We start from the raw sequence: 24,301 nt of genomic DNA on the forward strand, positions 1-24,301 counted from the left end.
CTGATCTGGTAGCCTCCACCAATCGACGGTCCACGCCTACAGGTGCCGCTACTCTCGCGGAGACCGGAAGTTCTTTTGCCCCGGCTCTCCGGCCTTCCATCTGGCCCCTGTAGGAACCGGAAGTTATTCTGCCCCGATCGTCTGAGCGTCTGAGCGTCGGCCGCACAGGCGCAGTGGAGCTCGGGCGGAGTTGTGGGAGGGGAGGAGGAAGAGGCAGAGGGGGGGCGGGGGCCGGTCCCAGAAGATGGCGGAGGCGGGGGTGAGTTGGGGTCCCCTAGGGAAGCGCGAGACACTTGATGCTGAGGGAAAGAGCCTGAGGAAAGGGGTGCCTTCGAGGAGAGGAACCGCTTGCATTTTTGCAACCTGGGAACCCTCCTGGCAAGTGTGAGGAGCCAGGACTACAGATGGGGCCTGAAGGGCGAGGGGCTCCGCTTACCTGGAGGAGGGTCGGCGAGATCCGGAAAGGGGACGTCTGGGTCAGGGAGAGGGCCTACGAGAGGCCGAGACTCCCTGGACAGTGGAAGAGTGCCCGGGCGGAAAGAAGGCTGGCGGACGGCGGGAAGGGCGACCCCTAAGATATGAAGGGGTAGAGTTGGCGAGCTGTCAAGCTTAGAGCTGTCAGGACTTGGTAGGCTTGTAGCCAAGGAGACTAGACTCAGGCTTAGGAGGGGAAGGGATCTGGAAAGGTTGGTATTGTATTGATAGTACGCTTATAATCAGCCAAAAGGTTTGTAGATATTGGGCTGAGGAGTGGGGCTTTGGCATTTTGGATTTTAATTGGCGACCTCTGGAGAAGGTGTGAGGTAAAGCCAAAGAGAACTCTTGCCAGGACCTAGAAGTCAGTTGGTGATAGTTCCCGAGATTTTAGATTTGGTCACTGAAGATTGGCAGTCTAGAAAAGGAAAGCAGTGTGAGTATAATGGGGGACGAGGGGGAAAGGGTGCTAAAACTTAAGTGATAATAACCCATGTCCAGTTAGCACTGGCAAAAAGTGAAGTGTGGCGTTAGCTAGATAGTCTAGGAAAATATACCAAGGAGAGCTGACTGTTCTTTAGGGTTATTGAGGAAATGCTTCAAGAAAGAATGAATAGTCTTCACAACTGGGGCACTGAGACTGGCAGGGATCAGTATCGCAGTGGAACTGAGGGTTTCAGGGGAAGTCAGGCTCCAGTCTTGGGTTCAGGAGGAATGAAGGCAGCCTGGCAGTGGCCAGCTTGTATCTTCTAATTTGGGGATTTGGCCTTGATAGGGAACAGTTGAGTGAAAATGAATGGCGGGACCCCATTTATATCCCCCCTCTCTCTTCCCCTTAATAGCCATGTACTCTTCCTATTCCCTCCTTTCAGTCTTTCTCTGGACATTAGGTTGAGTAGTGTTTTGTTACAGTTCTCAGTACATATCTGATATAAAGTGACCAAGCTATGAATCATGTATGTTTATTTGGGAAAAGAGGTTAATTCTTTTTAAACTGACAACTGTTGCTTCTACCTATGGCGCAAAGTTTAAAATGCAATTCAGTAATTTAAAGACAGAGCTTATTTTCATCGTTATCAGAAAATTATTCTGAAACGATGGAGTAACCTTTTTATGGACTGAGATTTGTTGTTTAAAAGCAGTAATGGGATGCAAATATTGCTTGTTTAATAGTTTCTGTGTTTGGATTTTAATGTTGATAGGAAAGATGAGCTGCAGGGTCTTCAAGGCTAACGTGTTTTTCTTCCTAGAAGTTCTTAGTGTCCGTAGCCCATGAATCACATCTGTATGCTTTTTTTAAAGGACAGTTTCGTTGATTTGTGTTTTTTCCTAATTGTGATGCTTATTCTATTTTGAGAATGCCTTTCTAATTACTAGAGCATAGGATAAGAAAGTGAAAGGTAGTAATTTAATTTTATTATTTAGTAATCTTTCTGACCTAAGTACTTGAAGAGACAAGGTAATCTGAGGGAATAAACACTTCTGTGACTGCTCTTCCTCTGAAGACTAATGATCTTGTTTGGTTTGGGGGTGTTGCAATTGTTAAAATACAGTTGATTCTTAATTGGTTCTTCAGGAGATTTTGTTTGTGTGTTTGTTTTCAAATGCCTTTTGCCCGGAAGTTTTTTCACTGGCCAATGTAAACTTTGATTTTCATTCACAAAGCGGAGAATCAGTTACAACCCTGTTTTATTTATCTGATGGTAATAATAACCCATTGATTGGCAGCCATAGACTGGGAGTAATGTTTCCCAGTTTTGATGATTTGTTATTGATCTATCCAAACTATTTGAACTATTTTCTTTTTGTTCAGTAATGTACTGTATAGAAATTGTAGGTCAGGGGCTTAAGGTAGAATGTTTCATGTTCTGTGGAAGTTTCTTCTTTGTCAATTTTTGGAAAAAAAAAAAAGGTTTTTTTTTTTTTTTTTTTTTGCTTAAAAAATGGCTTTAAAAATTATTTCTTGTGTGGCACTAAATTGTTTTTGTGTGGTGTTTTTAGAAAAGGCAATTGTGGTGAAGAAGCACTCTGGAAAGGGAGCCAGCGTGCTTGGGGCCAGTGTAGGTACTACCTGGGAACAGTTTTATACTCTCAGTAGCTTGCTTAACCTATTTTATTTCATAAAATAAAAAGGTTAAGGATTAAAAAACACCTCCCTACTTACTAGGATTATTGTTGAGGATCTATTGCGATATTATCTTTTAAGTGGTATTTTTATACCGGAGACTTCTTGATCAGAAAATTATTTCTTGGGTAACCTAAATTTTTCAAATATAGGTGTTTAAAATTTTTTTTGAGAATTGAATTTATCACTGGTGTAATGTAACATTTATAGATATAATTACACTTTAGGAAGATATTATCAATTCATAATCAGAAAACCAAATTTTAAAACGTATTAAGGATACTTATTCCAAGAGCTTTCACTTTAAAATAACCTACTCCCCTAATGAGTGACTATAATAAACATGCTTTTTTAGGAACTTAATTGTTGTGTAGTAGGGGGTGTAGAATGTTTTATCCCTTTGATGAGTCAGTCTGGCCATTTCTAGGAGTTCGCTGTATTTGTTTGTCATAGGAAGATCCAGTATATATATTCTTGATCTTGTCACTTCACTTAACACTTTGGGTTTCATTTACTTTGACCGGAAACTGTTAGATCACTGATCCTTAACTTCTTTTGGATCATGGATTTTTTTTTTTTTTTTTTTGAGAACTTGATGTAAAAATGTCCAAACTCTCTTCTCTGAAGAATGCTTATGTGCACAACTTCTTTGCTTTTGTTTTGTATCAGACTTACATACTTCCTGAAGTAGATGAACTCCCAATTCCCTTCCATTTCTTAAATTCTAGGATAGTGTGATTCTAAATCATTTTAACTTTTATTTTTGTCTCCAGAAATTATATACTATTGGATTATTATGTAGTCACAAAATTAGCTTTTTGGTCTCAAAAAAGTAGCTTAAAAATTTTTTTCAAATAAACATCAGACAAGTGTTGTGTTATTTTTAAAAAACTACTTTTGGGGTGAAGTAGGAAACCATAAACAAACACTTTCAGGAAAGATTGAATAAACAGCTGCGGCAGAATAACATAAACAGTGTAAAAAGTCTCTGGCAGCCTTGAAATAGAGTGAGGAAGGAGTCTAGCAATCAGTGGCTCTGGGTGGGAGAGCCTTGCTTCCCTGTGGGTGTTTGGGTGGTTGGAAATATGTAGGGCCATTTTTAGTTATCTCAAAGTGGGGAGGGGGCATGCACTGGCATTTGGTGGGCACGAGCCAGGGTTACTCAATGTTTTGTAATGCTTAGGGCTGTTCCAAACAACAAGAAATTGTCTTGCCCTGTCCTATCCTGCTCTTTGACAAAAACTGGTGAGTGATGTGAGATGGGGTGTACTACACTGGAAACAGGTTTTAAAAACTGAAGCTATTTTGTTCTTTTAAAAAATATTATTTGACATAAAATTCCCCTTTGGAAAAATTCAGACAGAAACAAGTGATTTACTAGAGCAGCTGGGTTACTGAAAATGTGTATTTACTCTTTGTGCACTAGTAGCTGTTTTAATAGCAGAAGGCAGGGGGTATTGTTGTGTCTACTCAAGTTTGAGAAACGAAGAGTTGACTGTTGGTTGAATATTGTATGAAGTTGGCCATATGATTTTTTTCTTTAATACATCTTTTACTCCTTGATCTGGTTCTCTTAAAGAAAATCACAAGGTATTTGTACATTTATTCTTATGATCTTTCTACTTGGATATTAATTGACATTCATAATGTCATTTTATTATTAATGCAGAGAGCTGATTCATTTGAAAAGACCCTGATGCTGGGAAAGATTGAGGGCAGGAGGAGAAGGGGACGACAGAGGATGAGATGGTTGGATGGCATCACCGACACAATCAACATGGGTTTGGGTGAACTCTGGGAGTTGGTGATGGACAGGGAGGCCTGGCGTGCTGCAGTTCATGGGGTCACAAAGAGTCGGACACGACTGAGCGACTGAAATGAACTGAACTGAACTGAATGTCATTGGAATGTTTACAGTTGAGATTGTTTTCCAGTGTCTGTCCATCTTTTCAGTAACCAAATCCCCTTCTGTAAGAGATGTGCCAAAAAAGAAGTCTGAGGAGTTGGGCTGGAATGGGACTCAAGGTTTATAGGAAAGAGGAGGGGTTTTGCCATCAGTCAGATGTAGGGTACAATTCTAGTTCTAATACTGCCAGTCATGTAACCATAGGAAAGTTGCTAAGACTCTGACTTTATATCTTCACATGTAAAATGTGGAAAATAATACCTACCTGTAGCATTATTTTGAAGATAAGAGTTACTGTGTGCCTGGCATAGAGTAGTCCCTCCATAAATGGGTGCTTTATCATGATGGTGAATTCTGTAGCTACTGAACACCAGAACACATGACATTTTCCCATGAATCAACTGTAATATGTACTGTTTTTTCTAGGCAACTAAGCTATAGAGGTCAGTGATGCTGTAGACTGAAGTGGGTTTGTGAGGTTGAGGATAGAATTCCCCCTCTGGGTGTTGGGCATACGCTTTGAGTGTGGTAGAGGCAGTTAAAAAAAAAGTGTTTATTGCATGGAACTGATAGGCTGTGAAAGTTCCTAGTACTTACAGATGTTCTCATTTTTTTATACTGTTTATTTTTAAAATAAACTCCTCCATCCCTCCTACAGTGTACACATGGGCTTTATTCCAAAATTCATTCGTAAGGTAGTTTGAAACTTGGAAGCTTAGAGGAAAGATATTTTAAATGATTAAATTTTGGTTAGGTTCACCTTCCAAAAGACTTGTTTAACCCAGTATAGTTTGATTCAGAAAGAGCTAACCCAATTTGATTAAACAAATGTGAATTTGTGGAGCTCCCAGTATGGGCTACATAGGTACCTTTCTGGGTTCATAGGCACAATGAAACTTGATAGTGAATAAGACGTACATACAAAGTTTGTATTTCGTAAAGCAAATATACACATCATCATCATGTTGCTATTCAGTTCAGTTCAGTTCAGTCGCTCAGTCATGTCCGACTCTGTGCAACCCCATGAATTACAGCATGCCAGGCCTCCCTGTCCATCACCAACTCCCGGAGTTCACTCAGACTCATGTCCATCGAGTCAGAGATGCCATCCAGCCATCTCATCCTCTGTCATCCCCTTCTCCTCCTGCCCCTAATCCCTCTCAGCATCAGAGTCTTTTCCAGTGAGTCAACTTTTCGCATCAGGTGGCCAAAGTACTGGATTTTCAGCTTTAGCATCATTCCTTCCAAAGAACACCCAAGACTGATGTCCTTTAGAATGGACTGGTTAGATCTCCTTGCAGTCCAAGGGACTCTCAAGAGTCTTCTCCAATACCACAGTTCAAAAGCATAAATTCTTCAGCGCTCAGCCTTCTTCACAGTCCAACTCTCACATCCATACATGACTACTGGGAAAACCATAGCCTTGACTAGATGGACCTTTGTTGGCAAAGTAATGTCTCTGCTTTTGAATATGCTATCTAGGTTGGTCATAACTTTCCTTCCAAGGAGTAAGCGTCTTTTAATTTCATGGCTGCAGTCACCATCTGCAGTGGTTTTGGAGCCCCCAAAAATAAAGTCTGACACTGTTTCCCCGTATATTTCCCATGAACTGATGGGACCAGATGCCATGATCTTAGTTTTCTGAATGTTGAGCTTTAAGCCAACTTTTTCACTCTCTTCTTTCACTTTCATCATTAGAAGTGCCATATTTAAGTTTTAAATAAACTACTATTCAGAGAAAATATCATTTATGTACTGAGGTGACAATGCCCAAGATACATTGTTGGGTGGGATAATAGTAAGTTATGAAAATGATCTATATAGTACTTTCCCATTAAAAATTTTTTTTTTTGGTATTTATAGGAAAAAAAAAAAAAACACCTAGGGGAGTATGTAAGAGTTTGGGAGCCTGGACATGATGGTGTGAATGAGGGTTTTGGAGCCAGAGAGACTGCATGGATTTGAATTCTATTTTGCCCTCTTACTAAGGGTAGAAACTTGAGTGACAACCTTTCTTTGCTTTTTTACCTCACCTGTAATATGGACATAATTGCACTTACCTGTTAGGGTTGTGAAAATTAAATGAGTTACTGTATGTCAGGTGCTTAGGATAGCTCATGTGTGCCAAGTCGCTTCAGTTGTGTCCAGCTCTTTGCAACCCTATGGACTGCAGCCTGCCAAGCTCCTGTGTCCATGGGGATTCTCCAGGCAAGAGTACTGGAGTGGGTTGCCATGCCCTCACTCCAGGGGATCTTCCTCACCCAGGGATCGAACCTGTGTTTCTTATGTCTCCTGCATTGGCAGGTGGGTTCTTTACCACCCGTGCCATAAATAGTCTCAAGTGTTATTTGCTTTAAACAGACAAGGAGACTCTGGAGACATGGGTTCAATCCCTGGATCAGGAAGATCCCCTGGAGTAGGAAATGGCAACCCATTCCAGTATTTCTTGCCTGGGAAATCCCATGGACAGAGGATCCTGGTGGGGCTACAGTCCATGGGGTTGCAAAAAGTTGGACATGACTGAGCATGCATGCATGTTCTTAAAACTCACTTCTTGGTACAAAGGAAAGACCACTTTGGTTTGGCAAGGGCAGGGAGTGATGGTGAGTGAATACCTAGAGTGACTGTACTTGGAAAGTTCTAGGTTTTAGGAATCAGACGCCCTGTGCCTCGAACTCCTTAGAATCTAGCCCAGAGGTTATTCTTTGTTTTCTTAGCTTCCTTTCTTACGCTTCCTGCTCCAGCTTTCTCACAATAGCTCTCATGATTGCAACAAAGGTGGACTGGGTGACGGCAGGGGTGGCTCACAACTCTGGACCTGGGGACAGAGGGTCAGGTCTGATTTCTATGCTTGATGTACGTGTTAGTGAATGGGTGGTGGTCTGTTTTTTATAGGGCACTTTTGTGCAGAAATTCACATGTTTAAGCATTAAACATTAAAAGAGTCATTTTATTCCCCTATGGAGATCGTCCTCCTTGAGCATGTCACATTTGATTGAGAACAGTAAAACACTAACAGTCAGAATATGCCGATTTTCTGTAAAGTTCTGTAAAGTGTAAAAATTTCTGTGTGAATCTCCAAGCCCTTCAGTTACATGGGCTTGGAGATTGGGTAGAAGAAACAGAAACCTGGAGATTTGATCTTGTGGTTTCTCCAACAGTAAAAGTGTCTCAGGTAGCCTGAGCTGCTTTTTTCACTGATGTGGGGCAAGCAAGGTCACTAGTTCTGTCCTAGTAAATATAAATTTAGCACTTCATGTTTTATTACAATATGCATATAAAAGTGCTTTTTACGTCTTCTTATTCCATAAGTAACTAATTTAAATAAGCATGTAAACTTGTCATTTCATTATTTGTTCTTTAAAATGAACTAGTATTGAAATCAGGAAAACTCTAGTCATTTATTAGGCATACATTGATTGCTTTTTTCTTATCTCTTGCAGGATTTCTGGTAGGTCCTGTTTTAGGACGAGATGCAGTACTGTTGAAACGCCAGTCTGCTTTGGTTCATACAATCAGCTTTTTCAGCTGGGAAACCCTTTCTTGTTCCTTTTTTTTTTTTTTGCCAACTTACTGAACTTATGAAACCATGGCAGAAGGAGAGACAGAGTCACCTGGGCCCAAAAAGCGTGGTCCATATATCTCATCTGTCACTAGCCGGAGTGTGAACTTGATGATTCGAGGAGTAGTGCTGTTTTTTATTGGAGTATTTCTTGCATTAGTGTTAAATTTACTTCAGATTCAGAGAAATGTGACACTCTTTCCACCTGATGTGATTGCAAGCATCTTTTCTTCAGCATGGTGGGTACCGCCATGCTGTGGCACAGCATCAGGTATGTGAAGGCTGTTTCTGTAATGCAAAAGACATTAGGATAAATGACTATGGCTGTTTTCTGGGAAATATTTGAAAAAGTCAGCTCTACTGGGTTGTAGTTTAAATACAGTACAATGGACCTGTTTTAAGTGATCAGTTTAATGAGTTTAGATGAATCATACATTCATGTAACCACCCCCACAGTTCAGCTATAGAACATTTCTGCTGCTAAGTCGCTTCAGTCGTGTCCGACTCTGTGCGACCCTATAGACAGCAGCCCATCAGGCTCCACCGTCCCTGGGATTCTCCAGGCAAGAACACAGGAGTGGGTTGCCATTTCCTTCTCCAATGCATGAAAGTGAAAAGTGAAAGTGAAGTCGCTCAGTCGTGTCCGACTCTTATCGACCCCATGGACTGGAGCCTACCAGGCTCCTCCGTCCATGGGATTTTCCAGGCAAGAGTACTGGAGTGGGGTGCCATTACCTTCTGCAATAGAACATTTCTGCTGCTGCTGCTGCTAAGTTGCTTCAGTCGTGTCCGACTCTGGGCGACCCCATAGACGGAAGCACACCAGGCTCCCCTGTCCCTGGGATTCTCCAGGCAAGAACTCTGGAGTGCGTTGCCATTTCCTTCTCCAGTGCATGAAAGTGAAAAGTGAAAGGGAAATCACTCAGTCGTGTCCTACTCTTAGCGACCCTGTGGACTGCAGCCCACCAGGCTCCTCCGCCCATGGGATTTTCCAGGCATTTCTAGTACCCTCTAAATTCTCTTGTGCCCTTTTGCAGCCTACCACCAGCCTCAGGCTGAATCTGGATTATTTTCACCTGTTCTAGAATTTAGTATAAATGGAATCATAGAGTTCTTATTCGTTTGTGTCTGATTTCTATGTGACTGACCCATATGACCTTTAAAAATTCAGTCCTAAAAACAGTCTTGATTCTCTTGAGGATGAGGCTTTTAACCTCTTAATTTTGTTCTTTCTTCAACCCACCTCATATAAATTTATTTGAAATTATTTTGATGACACTGGTTTTAAGGTTTTGATGTATGTTATCGTCCAGTTTTTAAAGTAAATGAAAACTTGAAAAATGGAAGACAGTTGATCCTTGAACAGCACAAGTGTGAAGGGTTATGTGTGGGGTTGTTTTTTTTTAAATGTGTATCACACAGTCTGAGCTTGGTTGAATCTGCAGGTGCAGAACTGTGTATACAGAGGGCGAACTGTAAAGTTACAGGCGTATTTTCACTTATACAGAGGGTTGGTGCCCTTAAGCCTCAATGTTGTTCAAGGGTTGACTATAATTTTATACAAATTTAAAGCCTCATGTTATCTTTTAGATTTTTGTATGTTTTTTCTCTTTATATCTTGTTTTTAGATATACTTTCAGAATAATAAATTCTTAAAAGAGAAGTAAGGCAGATTGTCTTCGATTAAAATCATTATTCTATTAGTTTAGATCTCTCTTCATGGGCAATGTATATTGGATAAAGTGGAGCATTTCAGAATACTGTATTGATGCTGCACTTCTATAATGGATAGCTCTTTGGCTTTTTCTAGTGAGACCAATAGATTATACTACTTTATGTAATAAAGTAATAGATGTAGAAGAAAGCCACATGGGTAGAAGAGAATTCATTATTTTATGAATGTCCGTTTGGTATCTCACACTTAATATATATCACTACCTTTCAATATAATGTAGATCTTCCTTGATTTATGTCCTACAGCTAGAGGGCCAAGGGTGAGGAGTTAGGTGTGAGATATTTTTAAAATGCTATTGTGAAACTTATTGGACATTTACATAATCCCATTGCGTGGATGGAAAGGCATTTTTGTGGTAAGGTTTCAGCATGGTTTATATACTGATGTCTCACTATTACAGTATTTACCTTAAAAGAGAACTTGTAAAGGTTATGATTCTTCATTTCCCCAGGGCTGCTGCTATTCTCTGAGAGAACAGTTGACAGTTCAAATAGACAAAGGAAAAAAGCATAAATTGTATTTTATTATTCTCTGTTGTATTCAGTATCTACCAGTCCTCATGTGTTTTCTTTTCTTTCATTTACATTCAGAAGAAAAAAGTTTTCCCAACAACTTTTTCTACTTCTTTATTTTCTCCTGTAGCAGAGCTGCTGTCCCTGTACAGTAGAAGCTTTTCAGGACTTAGAAGAGTGTGTCTTTCCAGAATAGACAAAGGAGCAGCGGGGGAGGAAAACCCTTGTTTTATTGAGTGTCTTAATGTTTTGGTCTGTCCCTTAATCACAGGGATCTGTAGGGCAACCTTGGGAATGAGATGTTTGCATTGTGCCTATTTTGAGGGGATGAAGAAACAGGAGAGGGTATCAGTGAGCTCAGGGTTCCAGAGCAGGGAGTGGTGTGGCCACATGACATCACATCATCACATGCTGGGGAAAGGCACAGAGGGAGCCACTCTTCCTCCCCTCTCTGGGTACCTCTCTGAACTTTCCAGACTCAGTGCCTGGCCTGAAGGTACAGTGGCCTACAGTACACCGGCCTATGCTGCACCTTCTGGGAAAGGGCAGGAGAACCGGACTGAGGTTCCGTTGCGCCTCCCTTACTGGGAGGAGCAGGGAGTACATCTCTCTCTGTGATGTGGGCACTTTTGCCACAAACTCACATTTAGGAAGGAAAATTTCTAATGTTAATGCTACATTTCAGTCACCCTGTTCCTACTTTCCTACCTTTTCCCAACCACTAGCTTGTCCCAGTTGCCAGCTTAACCTCATATCATTTCATGTGGAGTATTTACATTTACACTTCTTGCTTAAGTGTTTCTTCTGAAAGTGGTACATTCCATGAGGTGCCCAGGCAAATGAAAGGAGAGATTCCAGTTAAGTCCACACTTGATGGTGTTGGTTAAGTCATGGTGTTTAGTAGGTAGGGACAAGGATATCAGGTGCGTGCAAGCTGCCATAGATGGAAAATAGATTCTTACGTAATTGCTGCCTCCCCCACACCCCAGCTCCAATTTTAGGGAAAGTGTTTAAAAAAGGTAAATGCTGTGAGAAACAGTGTGTACAGTTTATGTGTATATATGGTATGTATATGTTTTTGTGTATATATGTTGCTGTGCATTTTCAAAGTTCTCTTGGCTCTTATCATCTCAGATCAGAAAAACTGATAATTATCCTTTGATTTTTCTGTCCAATAAATATCTGTAGACTGAGCAGCTACCTTCTGGAGCATCTCCAAAATCACCACTTTGTACATGTAAACCCTGTTCTGAGAAATTCACTAGTGGTGCTTCGGGAGGGGCAGCTAGTAGAGAACCCTGGTAAACTCCTTTGGATCCCATTCTCCTTTTCCTGGTTCTCTGTTTTCAGTTTAATAATGGGCAGTATTTCAAGTTGGTTAACTTTTTTAACTTGCACAGAGCGTTAGAATTGGAGTTAAGAACCTCTTGAATGTGGTTGAGAGCTACAAAGGAGTATTTCTGAAGAAAAAATAGGAAAAAAGATTATGTGGCTAAAATAACTGGAGAACTTGACTGACAAATCATTAGTAACTAGACTGTGTCTGTGCCTATGAAGTGAATATCTGATTTAAAAATGCAAAACAAACATCTTTTCTGTTGGCCCATGCAGTCAGTCACCCAGTTACTGGAGAGCCTTACAAGGCTCCTCCTTTCTCTCTCATGACCCACATTGGGTTTCCAAGTTTTCCATCTCTCCCTTGCCTCATCTCGGTCTAGGCCCTCAACCGCTCTGCTTGGAATTTTCAGTCATTTTGTTTTTCTGCCTTGGATTTTGTCTCCCTCGTCCCCCCAAGCCCCTCCTTTCCTGTCCTGTGTTAGCCCCTCACTACTGGAAGAACGTTTGTCCCTCTATCTGGCACAAGTGTGAGGGTGTTATTTTCCCAGTGACTGTGGGAAAAGTCTCTTTGTATGGCCTGTATGCTTTCCACAGGCTTTCCACCACCTGTGGCGCTAGTGGTAAAGAATCTGCCTACCAGTGCAGGGACATAAGAGACATGGGTTCCATTCCTGGATTGGGAAGATCCCCTAGAAGGGGGTATGGTAACCCACTCCAGTATTCTTGCCTGGAGAATCCCATGGACTGGCAGGCTACAGTCCATGAGTCGCAAAGAGTCAGACACGACTAATGTGACTTGGCACATGGCCCCTGCCAGCTTGTATCCTTCTCAGAGAATTTCTGGACTCTAAAACTCTTTCTGCCTAAAGTTACCAGTTTCCAGATGATACCAGGAATTTTCTGTTGTCTGTGCTTTTCCTCAGATGCTTCCCTTTGATTAGAAAGCCCTTTACAGACCATTCAGCCACTGAACACTCTGCCTTAAGGGTCACCTCTTCTGTGTTACTCTCCTAACAGGTTTACACCCTCCTCCCCTTGGCATACGACAGGAAAGACGGGACCTTTGGGCCCTGTTAGTGCTGCCCCTCAGAGAAGGCAATGGCACCCCACTCCAGTACTCTTGCCTGGAAAATCCCATGAATGGAGGAGCCTGGTGGGCTGCAGTCCATGGAGTCGCTAAAAGTCAGACACGACTTCACTTTCACTTTCACTTTCATACATTGGAGAAGGAAATGGCAACCCACTCCAGTGTTCTTGCCTGGAGAATCCCAGGGATGGGGGAGCCTGGTGGGCTGCCATCTATGGGGTTGCACAGAGTTGGACACGACTGAAGCAACTTAGCAGCAGCAGCAGCAGTGCTGCCCGTAACACGTTACTTGATCAAATTGTTTCTGTGGTCACTTTGGGACTGAGTCACGTCTTACTCGTTTACCCTTTTTAAATGCCCAGCAAATATGAAGAACCAGACACATTGTGGGTTCTGCTTCATCTTGTTAGATGAACACATTGCTCAGCCTGTCATAGTTCTTCATGAAAGTATATCTCATTCCATGGTTGTGCTTGTTCAGCTCCCTTTCCTTGAAAAATGTTTAACTTAACTTTTTCTTTTAGTGGAGTGCTGCATTAAACACATTACCATGAAAAATAATGACTTGATGTTTTACAAACTTCTCTTGTTTTTGGTCTTGGTAGCCTACAATTAGTTACTGGGAAATAACTGAAATATACCTCAAGAAATGTGATTTTTGCTGCAGAGAACCATCTGATTAAGCAGGACTGTGTTTGCATATGGTTTTACACAGGCATGATTTTTAGTCTCTCGTGTTAAAATAAGAAACTGGAGGAAGAGGACAAGAAGACCAGACACATTTCTGATGAGCTCTCAACAGTGCTGCCTTCCTGCACTGTAGATTTTGCTCTCAGACTCTGCCAAGCCTTTATTTAAAGGAAAGAAAAAAGACATTTAATGGGAAGTGACAAGCTCCCTCGAATTCTCCCTCTCAGTGAGCATCCAAGAACCATGCAGACTCGATGGATTTGATTTTTATTGGCAAATCCCAAGGTTGGCAGCGTGGCAGTTTAAATTTCTTTTTATGTTTTTGCTTTCTCTCCTCAGTTGTCTCTCACTTGTGAGTCTGACATCACATGCATAAAAATATAGTCAATTTTACTTATTTATATCTTTGCCCACACATGTCAGTACTCTCTATGTGATAATTCTCTACCTATGGCATCAGCTGCTGAGGAAAATTGACTTGAAATGCCTGATCTTAGTTGATATCCTCAGCAACAGGCAAAGGAAGGGAAGAGGGAGCAAGAGCAAGGACCGACACATTGAGCTGCTAGTTTCATGACCCCTTGAGAACAAAAAAAGAGGTAATATTCATTCAGATATATTTCAGCTGTTAGGCATGCTTGTTGCCACTTTAACTTTGTAGAAATTTGGAAATGCTGTCAATTAGTCTCACGGGATATTAGAGCAGAACCTTTTAAATAGGAATATAATTTGAAACTTTAAAATTTACTAGTAGTTGTTGGAACTCTGCATTGGGGAAATGTGTTGCTAATGTCTTGATGGTCTGTGAACCATTTATCCTCAGCAAAAGCCTAATCGGAAGAGCCCATTCAGTTTTGTGGATTAGAAAATGTATATTTCATTGCAACATCTCAAATCCAGATGGCATGGTGGCCATATGGCCTGTTTGCTATGCTGTTCCATTTGTCTGCTAGCTTGTGATTTTTTTATATTAGTTGATTTCATTTTTCTTTGAAGATAGAATGCATTGTTTGTGAGCTAGAGCTAACCAGTACCAGCCCAGGCAAGGGCTTCTAACCCTTTGGTTACTTAGGTTTGGGTACCATAATTTCATGATTCATTGTAGGAAATACTGGACATTTTAAGCATACTTTTCAACCAGTGTGACAGTTGTGTTTTTATTACCAAATGGCAGCGTAAACATTCTGTTTTTAGGAAGATTATCAAACTAAAGCTACCCAGATATTTCCTATTAAATTTAGTCTGTAGAAGTATATTTTATTCATAACTTGTTGAAAAATGTTTTGGTTCATGAAATACTCTTTTTTTTTTTTTAATGAGTAATTTAGCATTTTAAATCCTCTCCTACCAAATGAGTAAAATGTTGAGGTTTAACAAGGATTTAAGTTAAAAATTGAATTACTCATAATTAATTGCACTGTTAGCTTTCAATATGTTCTTTGCAAAATGAAGAAATATTCTAAAATGATTTCTTCTGATCTTTTTAACAGTGAATTTCAGTTTTTACTGAAAACATGTGATTCCACATACCATGTTTTCTCCATTTTTCCTCTGCAGAATGAGTCTTATGATAGATTTCTGTTGCAAGTTTCCCTGCTTTGACAGGCTGATCTAGAGTCTCATTAGAGGGCCAGGTTGGAAGGGAGTGTCAGGACAAGACATTAGATGAGGGGACAGGATCCTCCATATAGCAGTATAGCCATATCCATCTAGTAGTATGTGTGTGATGAGCTTGTACGTGTTTACACTTCAAGCTTCTCTTTAGATTTGTGTCATTTCATGGCATGTTGCATGGGTATATAGCTTAAAAAGAATATTACTTAACTGCTAACTGGTTTGATGGTTTCCAAGTCTCAGAGATATTAGTAGTAGAAACGTGGTGCGACTCATCTCTAGTCCAGTCTGTTGAATTCTGAATCATACAATGAAATACTGTTTTGCCTGTTGTAATTGAGACTGCTGTTGTAATCATTTACAGTACTGTCTTCAGTGGTGTTATCCTCACTTTTTTTTTTCTTTTGGGAGGTAAGTTTATAGTATCAATGATTAATGTTAAGTAAATTGAAAAGCTTTTCTAGAGAATCTTTCAAATGCTTATGATGGTTGTTGTGACCCTTAGCTTAACCGTTGGAAATGACTTAATTTTTTGCTTTTCTCCCCCACAGCTGTGATTGGGTTATTATACCCCTGCATTGACAGGCATCTAGGAGAACCACATAAGTTTAAAAGAGAATGGTCCAGTGTGATGCGGTGTGTAGCCGTCTTTGTTGGTATAAATCACGCCAGCGCTGTATCCTTTCTGCTGTGATGAGATGCGTAATAACAAGGCAGCTTCCGAGAAACCAAAGGTTAAGCAGACCCTTGCAACCTCACTGTTGTCGAATTGTGATACACCCACTTAGTCATAAAAAGAATACGCAAGTACAGTGTGGGGTCCAGCCTTTCACTTCAATCACTCAGAAACTTTGTACGTTAAAAAAAAATTTCCCTATTTTTCTTTAAATTAGGTTACTTCATTATCTCCATCTAGTTTTTCTAACTCTAACATTGAAACAGGTACATTTTCAAAGGAATTTCTTTTCTTTCTTTATTTGAGATTTGCTGGTAAGGACATGTGGTGACTTCAGGTACTAGTTTTTTGTTTTTGTTTTTGTTTTTTTTAATTTGAAATATATATATATGTATATGTATATATAGTTTCTTTTTTTTAAAGACTGTCATTTGTTGGTGTTAATCAACACCCACAAACCACATAAATGTTCTTAAAAGGGGCAGAAGTAGAAGTAGCCAATCTAGACCTGTGTTGAAAAAGAAATTCTTTTTCCTAAGTTACATATTCTTAAAGTTTAATCATTTTAAGGATTCTGACATTTTAATTTACTGATTCATGAGTGTTTTCATAATGTTCTGGCTTGAAGGATAAAGTAACCTCTATTTCCCATCTCTCCTCTGCCTTCTACCCCCTCCCCAGAAAATTATGTGCCCCCAAGAACAAAAGCTTTTGCCCTCAAAAGGTTTTGATCCTGTCATCCTCTCTGCCTCCTACCTGAACCCCTGTCCCTGATTTCCCTCTGTAGAAGAGGATCTGGGAAATGCTAGTTCAGTCTTCCCTTTTCTAGAAGATATGGCTTGGAAGGTGGAAGTAAAGAGACCTATGACTCAGACTGTGAGGCTTCCTCTTGAAACTCTGTGCTGGGCTCAGTTAGCTGAAGAGAGGATGTGTCATGGGGCAAGGAGATTCCAGTGTCTCTTAACAGAAAGTGTCAAGGTGATTGGGAGAAGCTAGAGAAGAGGAACCAAGGAAAGAAGCCGAGTCCTAGATTCTGAAAACACATCTTATCTTTCTGTTCCCAGTTGTGCTGGTTCTTGGAGAGCTGTGAAGCCACTGGAAAATGCCTCAGTGGCACTTATTTTTGGTTTTTCCCTTTCTTTTTGTCTTAAAAGAGTTTCTCAACATGTTTAGTTTTGTGAAATCTTTGAGAATTAGGATTTTATAACAAACAAATCTAGTGGTTAGGAGGGCTTTAGAAAGACAGACTCATGAATATTATATCGGGAGGAAAACTTAGAAATCTCCTAGTTCCATGTTTTCTTTATTCAGATAAGAGAAGGGAAAGCTCTAGAGATTCGGTACTTGGCTAAGTAATTCATACTGCAAGGCTGTGCCAGAGCCGAGTCCAGACCCTGGAGATCCTGGTGCGTCTAGGAACATTGCTTTTCTGACCCAGGAGCCCTACAAGTGTGTAAATTCATCTCTGTCTGCTGGATTAGACCTTTCTATCGTAGACAGTTCGGTTCTTTTTAAGTTGAGAAATTTAAATAACCTTTTCTGGAATTTAAAAGATTTACATGTCTATTTTAAATTCTTAGCTTTGGTGGTTCTTTTCTTCCTCGCTAAATGAAATCCTTAAATATAACCATCTCACCTGTTCTGTTCATCCTTTAAGCAAAATCCAAAATGTTTACAAATTTTATAACACAGACTTAATATTAGGTTGCTTAGACTTTAGAAAGTCACATTATAATATTTTTGATTCATGTTTTTACCTGTTCCCTGGAAGTCTCCTTATTTTGCTTTGCCTCTTGTAACAAAGTTAATTTAGTTAGCAAAGATAGAACCAGTTAATGTTGAACTCCACTCATTACAAGAGTGTTTATTACATAGAGAAATCAGAGAACTCAAGCATTTTTTTGGAGTTGGAGGTTTAAAAGCCTCTAAAGAATAAAAGCTTTTTCAGAAAGCATACCCATAGACTATAGGTTTCTTTATAAATCAAGCCTAAACAACGACTGATTTTGAGTGGTCCTTGACTGCTGAGACATAAGAAGGCTGGGTGTTCAGGGTACCCGCTGGTTGGGTGGGAGAGGGGGGATGGTGGTATACAGCGTGGTGTTAAAGGAAGTGGAAAATGGTTTTATATGCATTTTTGGAGCTTGTTCTCTCTTTTCTGTAGTTGCAGCATGGCCAGTTAGTTTGGCAAGATATGTAGTCTCCTCTGGGGAGCTGAATATAGAGCCAAGATGTGGCCTTTGGGATATAGATAATGCCCTTTTAATGATATTTGAAATTAATTCCTTTAGTGTAATCCTCTGGCAAAGAAATTAGAAAATTGAATTTATAAAGCTTCATTTTGCCCAGAGATTTTGGAGTAGAAAAGGGCTGTATATTTGTGAATAGATGCTTAAGTAGGTGACGGAAATAAAATATCATTTGTCCTATACCAGAAAGTCTCAGGAACCAAAATAGCTTGGCAGGTTGGAAGATAATGTTCACTTCAAGGCTTTCTCCTCAACAAATTAAAACTAGAACAGTTGACATAATAGAAAGGGATAGTGTGTCCTTGGTACTCTTGTTTCTGAACTGCATTATTATAAAATGTGTCTGTCAGTAAATCATATAGAGACTGTGGTACCCTGTTAAATAGCTGTCAACTCTTCTATTTTCAAGTTCCTGTATGATTCTCAAACAATTCTAAACCTGTTTGAGAAGTAATAGTGGTTTCCATTTTAGCAAAAGTGTGTGCCTTTAGCAATATTTGTGTATTGAAGCTTCCAGTTACATTTTTTGCGAAGAAAGCATTTCTTAAATAATGGGTCTGATCTGATAATTGGAAATGTATATACTGTGCTATTTTTTGGAGAGATTGCATGTCACATCAGTAAGATCTATTAGTGAAGTATCATGCCATCATAGTTTTAATCCTCTCTAGTCTTGTACATTGTATTAAAAAGTTGAATGCACTCTAGTCTTAACATTAACATCTCTTATTTTAGAAAAATGAACAGATGATATTATTTGGTTACAAATTTTAAGATGACTCTTTAACACTGATCTCAGAAAGTGGATTTTGATAACAACATACAGTTGTCTCTCACACTGGCTGCACTATCCATTGGATTGTGGTGGACTTTTGATAGATCTAGAAGTGGTTTTGGCCTTGGAGTAGGAATTGCTTTCTTGGCAACTGTGGTCACTCAGCTGCTAGTCTATAATGGTGTTTATCAGTAAGTATTCTTTTTGGTGCTTTTATCCTAAAATAATGAAAAGTGAATTCAGAATTGAGATTTTAAAATTGCATTAGCCACTTTAATTTTCAGAGTAACTTATTTCCATTGTAATTATCTTAGTACTGTCATTGTACTTACTTCCTTTGTGACTTGTTAAAAATTTTTCTGTTATTCTAGATATACATCTCCAGATTTTCTCTATGTTCGTTCTTGGTTACCATGTATATTTTTTGCTGGAGGCATAACAATGGGAAACATTGGTCGACAACTGGCAATGGTAAGCTCATGCTTATTTAGTCACCTTTCTGTTTTTGAGATGTAAGATAAATTTTCTCCAAAGGGCAGTGGAATAAATCACTTGGAAGAATTTAATCACAAGTGTATTAAAAAATACAAAGAACCTCTGGATAGAAAATCTAAAATATGTTACTGATAGGTGAGATGATTTATCCTCCAATTTTTACTAATTATTTTACTCCTCTATACAGTTCTACTCCATAAAAAAGGAACAGTTTTAAAAGTGAGAAGAGGCACTATTTATAATAATGTTGCTACCATAGATATAAATTAGGACTATTTCAGCAAATCAAGATGTTTGATCACTTTAATTAAGAAGGAAAAGGACATTGCTGATAAGCCCAGCCATAGATGTCAAGTCAAAAGGAGTAGCATTCAGATGCCACAGCACTTTCATGAATAAGTGCTGTCACTTTTACCATTTTAGCCACCTGAGAGAATTGAGTGGTTTACAATGCTAGATTTGGTAACCTAACCTCCCAGTTATCCTAAATCCATTGGTTTACTTTATTTTGAATTATGGGTATACATTTGTATAGCTGAAGGAATGATGCTAAAGCTGAAACTCCAGTACTTTGGCCACCTCATGCAAAGAGTTGACTCATTGGAAAAGACTCTGATGCTGGGAGGGATTGGGGGCAAGAGGAGAAGGGGACGACAGAGGATGAGATGGCTGGATGGCATCACCGACTTGATGGACATGAGTTTGAGTGAACTCCGGGAGTTGGTGATGGACAGGGAGGCCTGGCGTGCTGCGATTCATGGGGTCGCAAAGAGTCGGACACGACTGAGCGACTGATCTGATCTGATCTGATCTGATTTCTAAACTATTGTTTTGATTTGAAGCTTTTGCTAATATAGTAGATTTTTTCTTTTCAATTTTAAAGTTACTTGAAAAAATATCTGAATTTATGGTATCAGTCCTGTCCTTAAGTGCGTGATGTTTCCTTTGCTTGTATGCCTTAGTGAGCCCACAAAGAAGTATATTTTGCCTCCTTTTATATTATCTAAATTATATGCTGTTGTCATTTGCTTGTAATGCAGAAATCTCATTTTTTCCTGCTTTTGGCTCTGCCTCTAGAATGCGGCATTTCTTTTTTCCTATCATAATGGTCATTTAATCCTAATAGTTGTGCAACTCTCGGATTCTTTGAGGAATACAGTGGGCATATGCTAATAAACTATTACATTTAGACCTTTTTAGTTTATATGGAAATTGCTATTCAAAATCAACTTACTCTGTTAACCTTTTAACCTTTTAATTTTTACAGTATGAATGTAAAGTTATTGCAGAAAAATCTCATCAAGAATGAAGAAGGCAGAAATATATCTTTTGTACAGAAAAGCAAGATGAAAAAGGCATGCAAATGATAGATAGACCAACAAAACTTCGGACTATAAAATTGCCAGGATGCAGTTTTTCCGTTGATTGGTGTGTGTGTGTATATATACACACACACATACACACATACATACACATATATATATACACACATACATATGTTACTGCAATCTGTGATTGCTTCATCTGTAAATCAAGTACAAGCCTTTATGTATTTGACTTAAATAACTGTAAAATATATATATGCTATATTAAAAAACATGTTGATTAATAGATGACATTTTTAAATTAATTTTTTAGGTATACCGTATATCGTATCACAGTGTTGATGTGCCAAAATAATTCTGTTACTGTCATGCAGACTATAAGAGTGCTTTGAACAATTTATAAAGTTGATGAAATAAAATGTGAGGAAAGCCAAAAAAAAAAAAAGCAAATGGAAAGCTGGTATATTCTCTTTCACTTACTGTTGTGCCTTTTTATTTTTCTAATTACAGCAGTGTGAGTTATGGGTGCCCTAATGTGTGGTTAGTTTCTATTTTAATGTCGTCTCGAGGGTGTTTAAATATATGATGAAAAAGAACTTCCACGGGATATTTGCAAACCTGAATTACTAAAGAGAGTTCAGAGTAATTTTTTGTTTTGACCAATTTTACTGGAGGTGAAAAGTGACAAGCAGGAGAGTTTATCAGCATTAAATTGTTTTGAGTCTAAATCTAGAAATTAAAAGTAGGGACCACTGAATAACTTAACTGGAATAAATATGCTTTAGAAATACAAAAAGACCTTCTGCAGTGCCACAGTGTTAAGTAATATTAACTGTCAATTACAATGTAGTATTCTACTACTTTTGTACATGGAATGTATAAGAAATCCCAAACAGGTCCAAGTGAAATTTCTAATCCTCTTGGGTTCTATAATCTATTGGATTCTATAAAGTAAACCATTTGAGCTGGGCTGCATCATATGATTTATTGTCAGTGGATTGCCATCTGGGGAGTGGATGGGCACACGGTGTCCTATGTATTCATGTGCTCATTACTGAACAGTTCAGGAATGTATTATTTAAGACTGAATTGGGATGGCATACTGTGCACATTAAAGATCCCAATAATAGTTTCATGCATATCTTTCCAACAGCTGGAGCCTTTGAAGTATGATTTAAACATACTCTTAGTTAACTTTTTTCTCCAATTTTTATATTTTTTGAAATAGATGGCATTTATCTGATCCACAAACGCAAAATCTTCTGCTTACTCTGGAAGCGTGTGTGTTTTTGTTTGTATGTGGCTGTATAGGTTGGATTGAATGAGGGAGAGAATGTATGTGTGTGTGTGTGTGTGTGTGTGTGCATGTGCTGCTCTTGTAATGTCAACTAGATATTTTTTCATTTTTTATTTTAAAACCATCGCTATCAGACTGAGATCTTATATGCCAAACTTTAATCTGCTCTTATGTTTTAAGGCTGAAAGTATGAAAATCCTGATTTCATATTGAATATATGTACACAATCTTAACAGTAGTGGTGGTAAACATGCTACTATAATTTATTATTCTATCTTCCAGATAATGTTATTCATTTAGAACAAATAAGGTATATTTTTAGAATCAACTTTGTAAGCACTATAAATCTTTAATAAGTTATAAGGCCTATGATGTGTTTACTTTGGAAATTGCTGTTTAAAGCAAGATGTATTAAATACATAATTATCATCTTGGTTAAGAGTCTTTTTTTCTTCTTTGTGGTTAATCTTAGAATTTTACTACTGAGGATTAATTTAATAAAATTTAACATGTATGGTTGAATTTATTAAGAAAAGTGAAGGAAACTAGTATTAGTATTACAGGAACTGAATGATTATTACTTTAAGTTCTTGAATTATTTTCCTATCACCTAGAAAACAAGAAAAGGTGTTTCTGACAAAAATAATATTGTTTTGATATTTTGATAAATATATTTTTTTCTTGGCAATGGAAGAAGATGGTAAATGTATTTTAATATGGATGTATAGGCAGTGCTTCCTGGCATTTATTATTTAAAGTGTCAAATGTTGACTAGTTGAAAACTGAAACTTAAAATTCTATGAAAGCGCAAGCAAATAATTAAAATTAACTAGCAAGAACCCTGGTCATACTGTTGTTATAATCTTTATTTGTTTGCACTGAACTACTTTACCCTCATTGAGGTCATTGAGTCCTCTCTGTGGTGCATCTATTTCACACATCTAGGGGAAATCCAGATTGGGTCAACATCATTAAATACTTCTCTAGTCTTTTGGCTCATGGATAATGACATAATGTTCTTTGTAAGGTAATTCTGCAAGTGATGGTCCATGAATAGTAGAGTCTTAGCTTTGTGTGTATGAAAAAGTCATTCTTGAAGAGCAGTTTAGCAGGCCATAGAATCTAGGTTCAGTCTCCCCCTAGTCCCACCATTTTGAAGACTTTTTTTAACTTGTCTTCCATCATCTAATGTTGCAGATGACAAGTCTCCTATTAGTGTAATTTTCTTCCCTTTGTAGGTAATCTGTCTTGTCTTTCCAAGAGCTTTTTCATGAATTTCCCTTTATCCTTGAGGTTATTTGGTACTTCCCTAGTAGCTCAGATGGTAAAGAATCAACCTACAATGTGAGAGACCTGGGTTCAATCCCTGGGTTGGAAAGATCCCCTGGAGAAGGGAATGTCAACCCACTCCAGTATTCTTGCCTGGAGAATTATAAAGACAGAGGACCTTAGTGGGCTACAGTCCATGCGGTTGCAAAAAATCGGGCATGAATGAGCGACTAACACTAACATGTCTTGTCTCTCTAGGCACTTTTTCATAAATTTACCTTTATCCTTGAGGTTATTTAGTTTCACTTTTATTTGTTTCATTTTTAAATTTGTTTTCATTTTTCTTGCTTAGTATTCAGTATGCACTTTCATTCTATGGGCTCATATCTGGAAATTTTAAAGTCTGAGTGCATGTTAGAGTCCTCTGGAGTCTTATAAAAATATGCTGATCGTGAATCCCACTCTCAGAGACTCTTAATATATTATAATTGACCTGAGGTGTGCTCTGAGCATTAGGAGTTTCATAAGTTCCCCCTGTGATTCTAATGTGCAGCCCAGGTTGCATCTCACAGGTGTAGATACGTGTAATATAAGGTGGAGGTTCTGGGTGAGAGAGAGGTAGTGACTTTGCAAATGACAAGTGAGGAACGCATTGAGATACATTTTGGATTAAATCATGTGAACTTGTTTACTTGGGTATAAGTTTTTAGGAAGAAGAAATGTGAAAGGTGAGTTTCCTTTCTTGAAAAAGTAAGTAGATGGTATTTCCATAAACCAGAAGAGGAATGCAGAAAAGTAGATGAATAGATAAGAGTTTGATTTGATATATTGAGGCTGAGATGTGTAGAAGGCACCTGGGAAAGATGATTATATGCAGTTGGATATTTGAGTCTGTGTTATTGGATGTAATGAGGGAGTCATCAGCATATGACAGTAATAAATGCAGCTGTAGAAGTGGATGAGATCACCTAGGGAGCATGTTACAGTGAAAAGAAGGAGATCTGAGGCATACTGGCCTGTGGGCAGAAAGCTGGTGAAGGAGATGAAAGGGTTGTGGTCAGAAGTGGGAAGGAAAACAGAAGAGTGATCTGGAAGCCAAAATAGGAGGGAATTTCAGGCATGGTAACTGGTAGGATGAAGTGCAATTGAAAGGAATAATTGACTTCGTAAGA

At 38.9% G+C, this 24,301-nt stretch overlaps 1 protein-coding gene across 2 annotated transcripts; it reads left to right on the plus strand.

Moving 5' to 3' along the window:
* The first annotated feature begins 226 nt into the window (after positions 1–226).
* Positions 227–22,699, plus strand: INSIG2 (insulin induced gene 2). 2 transcript variants are annotated; one of them, XM_024981026.2, is made up of 6 exons: positions 227–384; positions 7,949–8,338; positions 15,595–15,719; positions 18,768–18,934; positions 19,115–19,214; positions 20,506–22,699. In XM_024981026.2, the coding sequence occupies exons 2-6, from the start codon at positions 8,095–8,097 to the stop codon at positions 20,545–20,547; spliced, it is 678 nt and encodes a 225-aa protein (XP_024836794.1). In that variant the 5' UTR covers positions 227–384; positions 7,949–8,094; the 3' UTR covers positions 20,548–22,699. The 2 variants fall into 2 exon arrangements, with proteins under 2 accessions (XP_024836794.1, XP_003585802.1); XM_003585754.6 differs by having other exon boundaries at positions 227–259.
* The last annotated feature ends 1,602 nt before the right edge of the window (positions 22,700–24,301 follow it).

Source organism: Bos taurus, chromosome 2 (genome assembly GCF_002263795.3).
Source record: "Bos taurus isolate L1 Dominette 01449 registration number 42190680 breed Hereford chromosome 2, ARS-UCD2.0, whole genome shotgun sequence".
Lineage (NCBI taxonomy): Eukaryota > Metazoa > Chordata > Mammalia > Artiodactyla > Bovidae > Bos > Bos taurus.

Coding starts and splice junctions, on each gene's coding strand:
- INSIG2 (XM_024981026.2), top strand. CDS start 8,095: ATGGCAGAAGGAGAGACAGAGTCACCTGGGCCCAAAAAGCGTGGTCCA. Junction 8,339..15,594: donor ATGCTGTGGCACAGCATCAG/GTATGTGAAGGC, acceptor TCTCCCCCACAG/CTGTGATTGGGTTATTATAC. Junction 15,720..18,767: donor GTATAAATCACGCCAGCGCT/GTATCCTTTCTG, acceptor CACTGATCTCAG/AAAGTGGATTTTGATAACAA.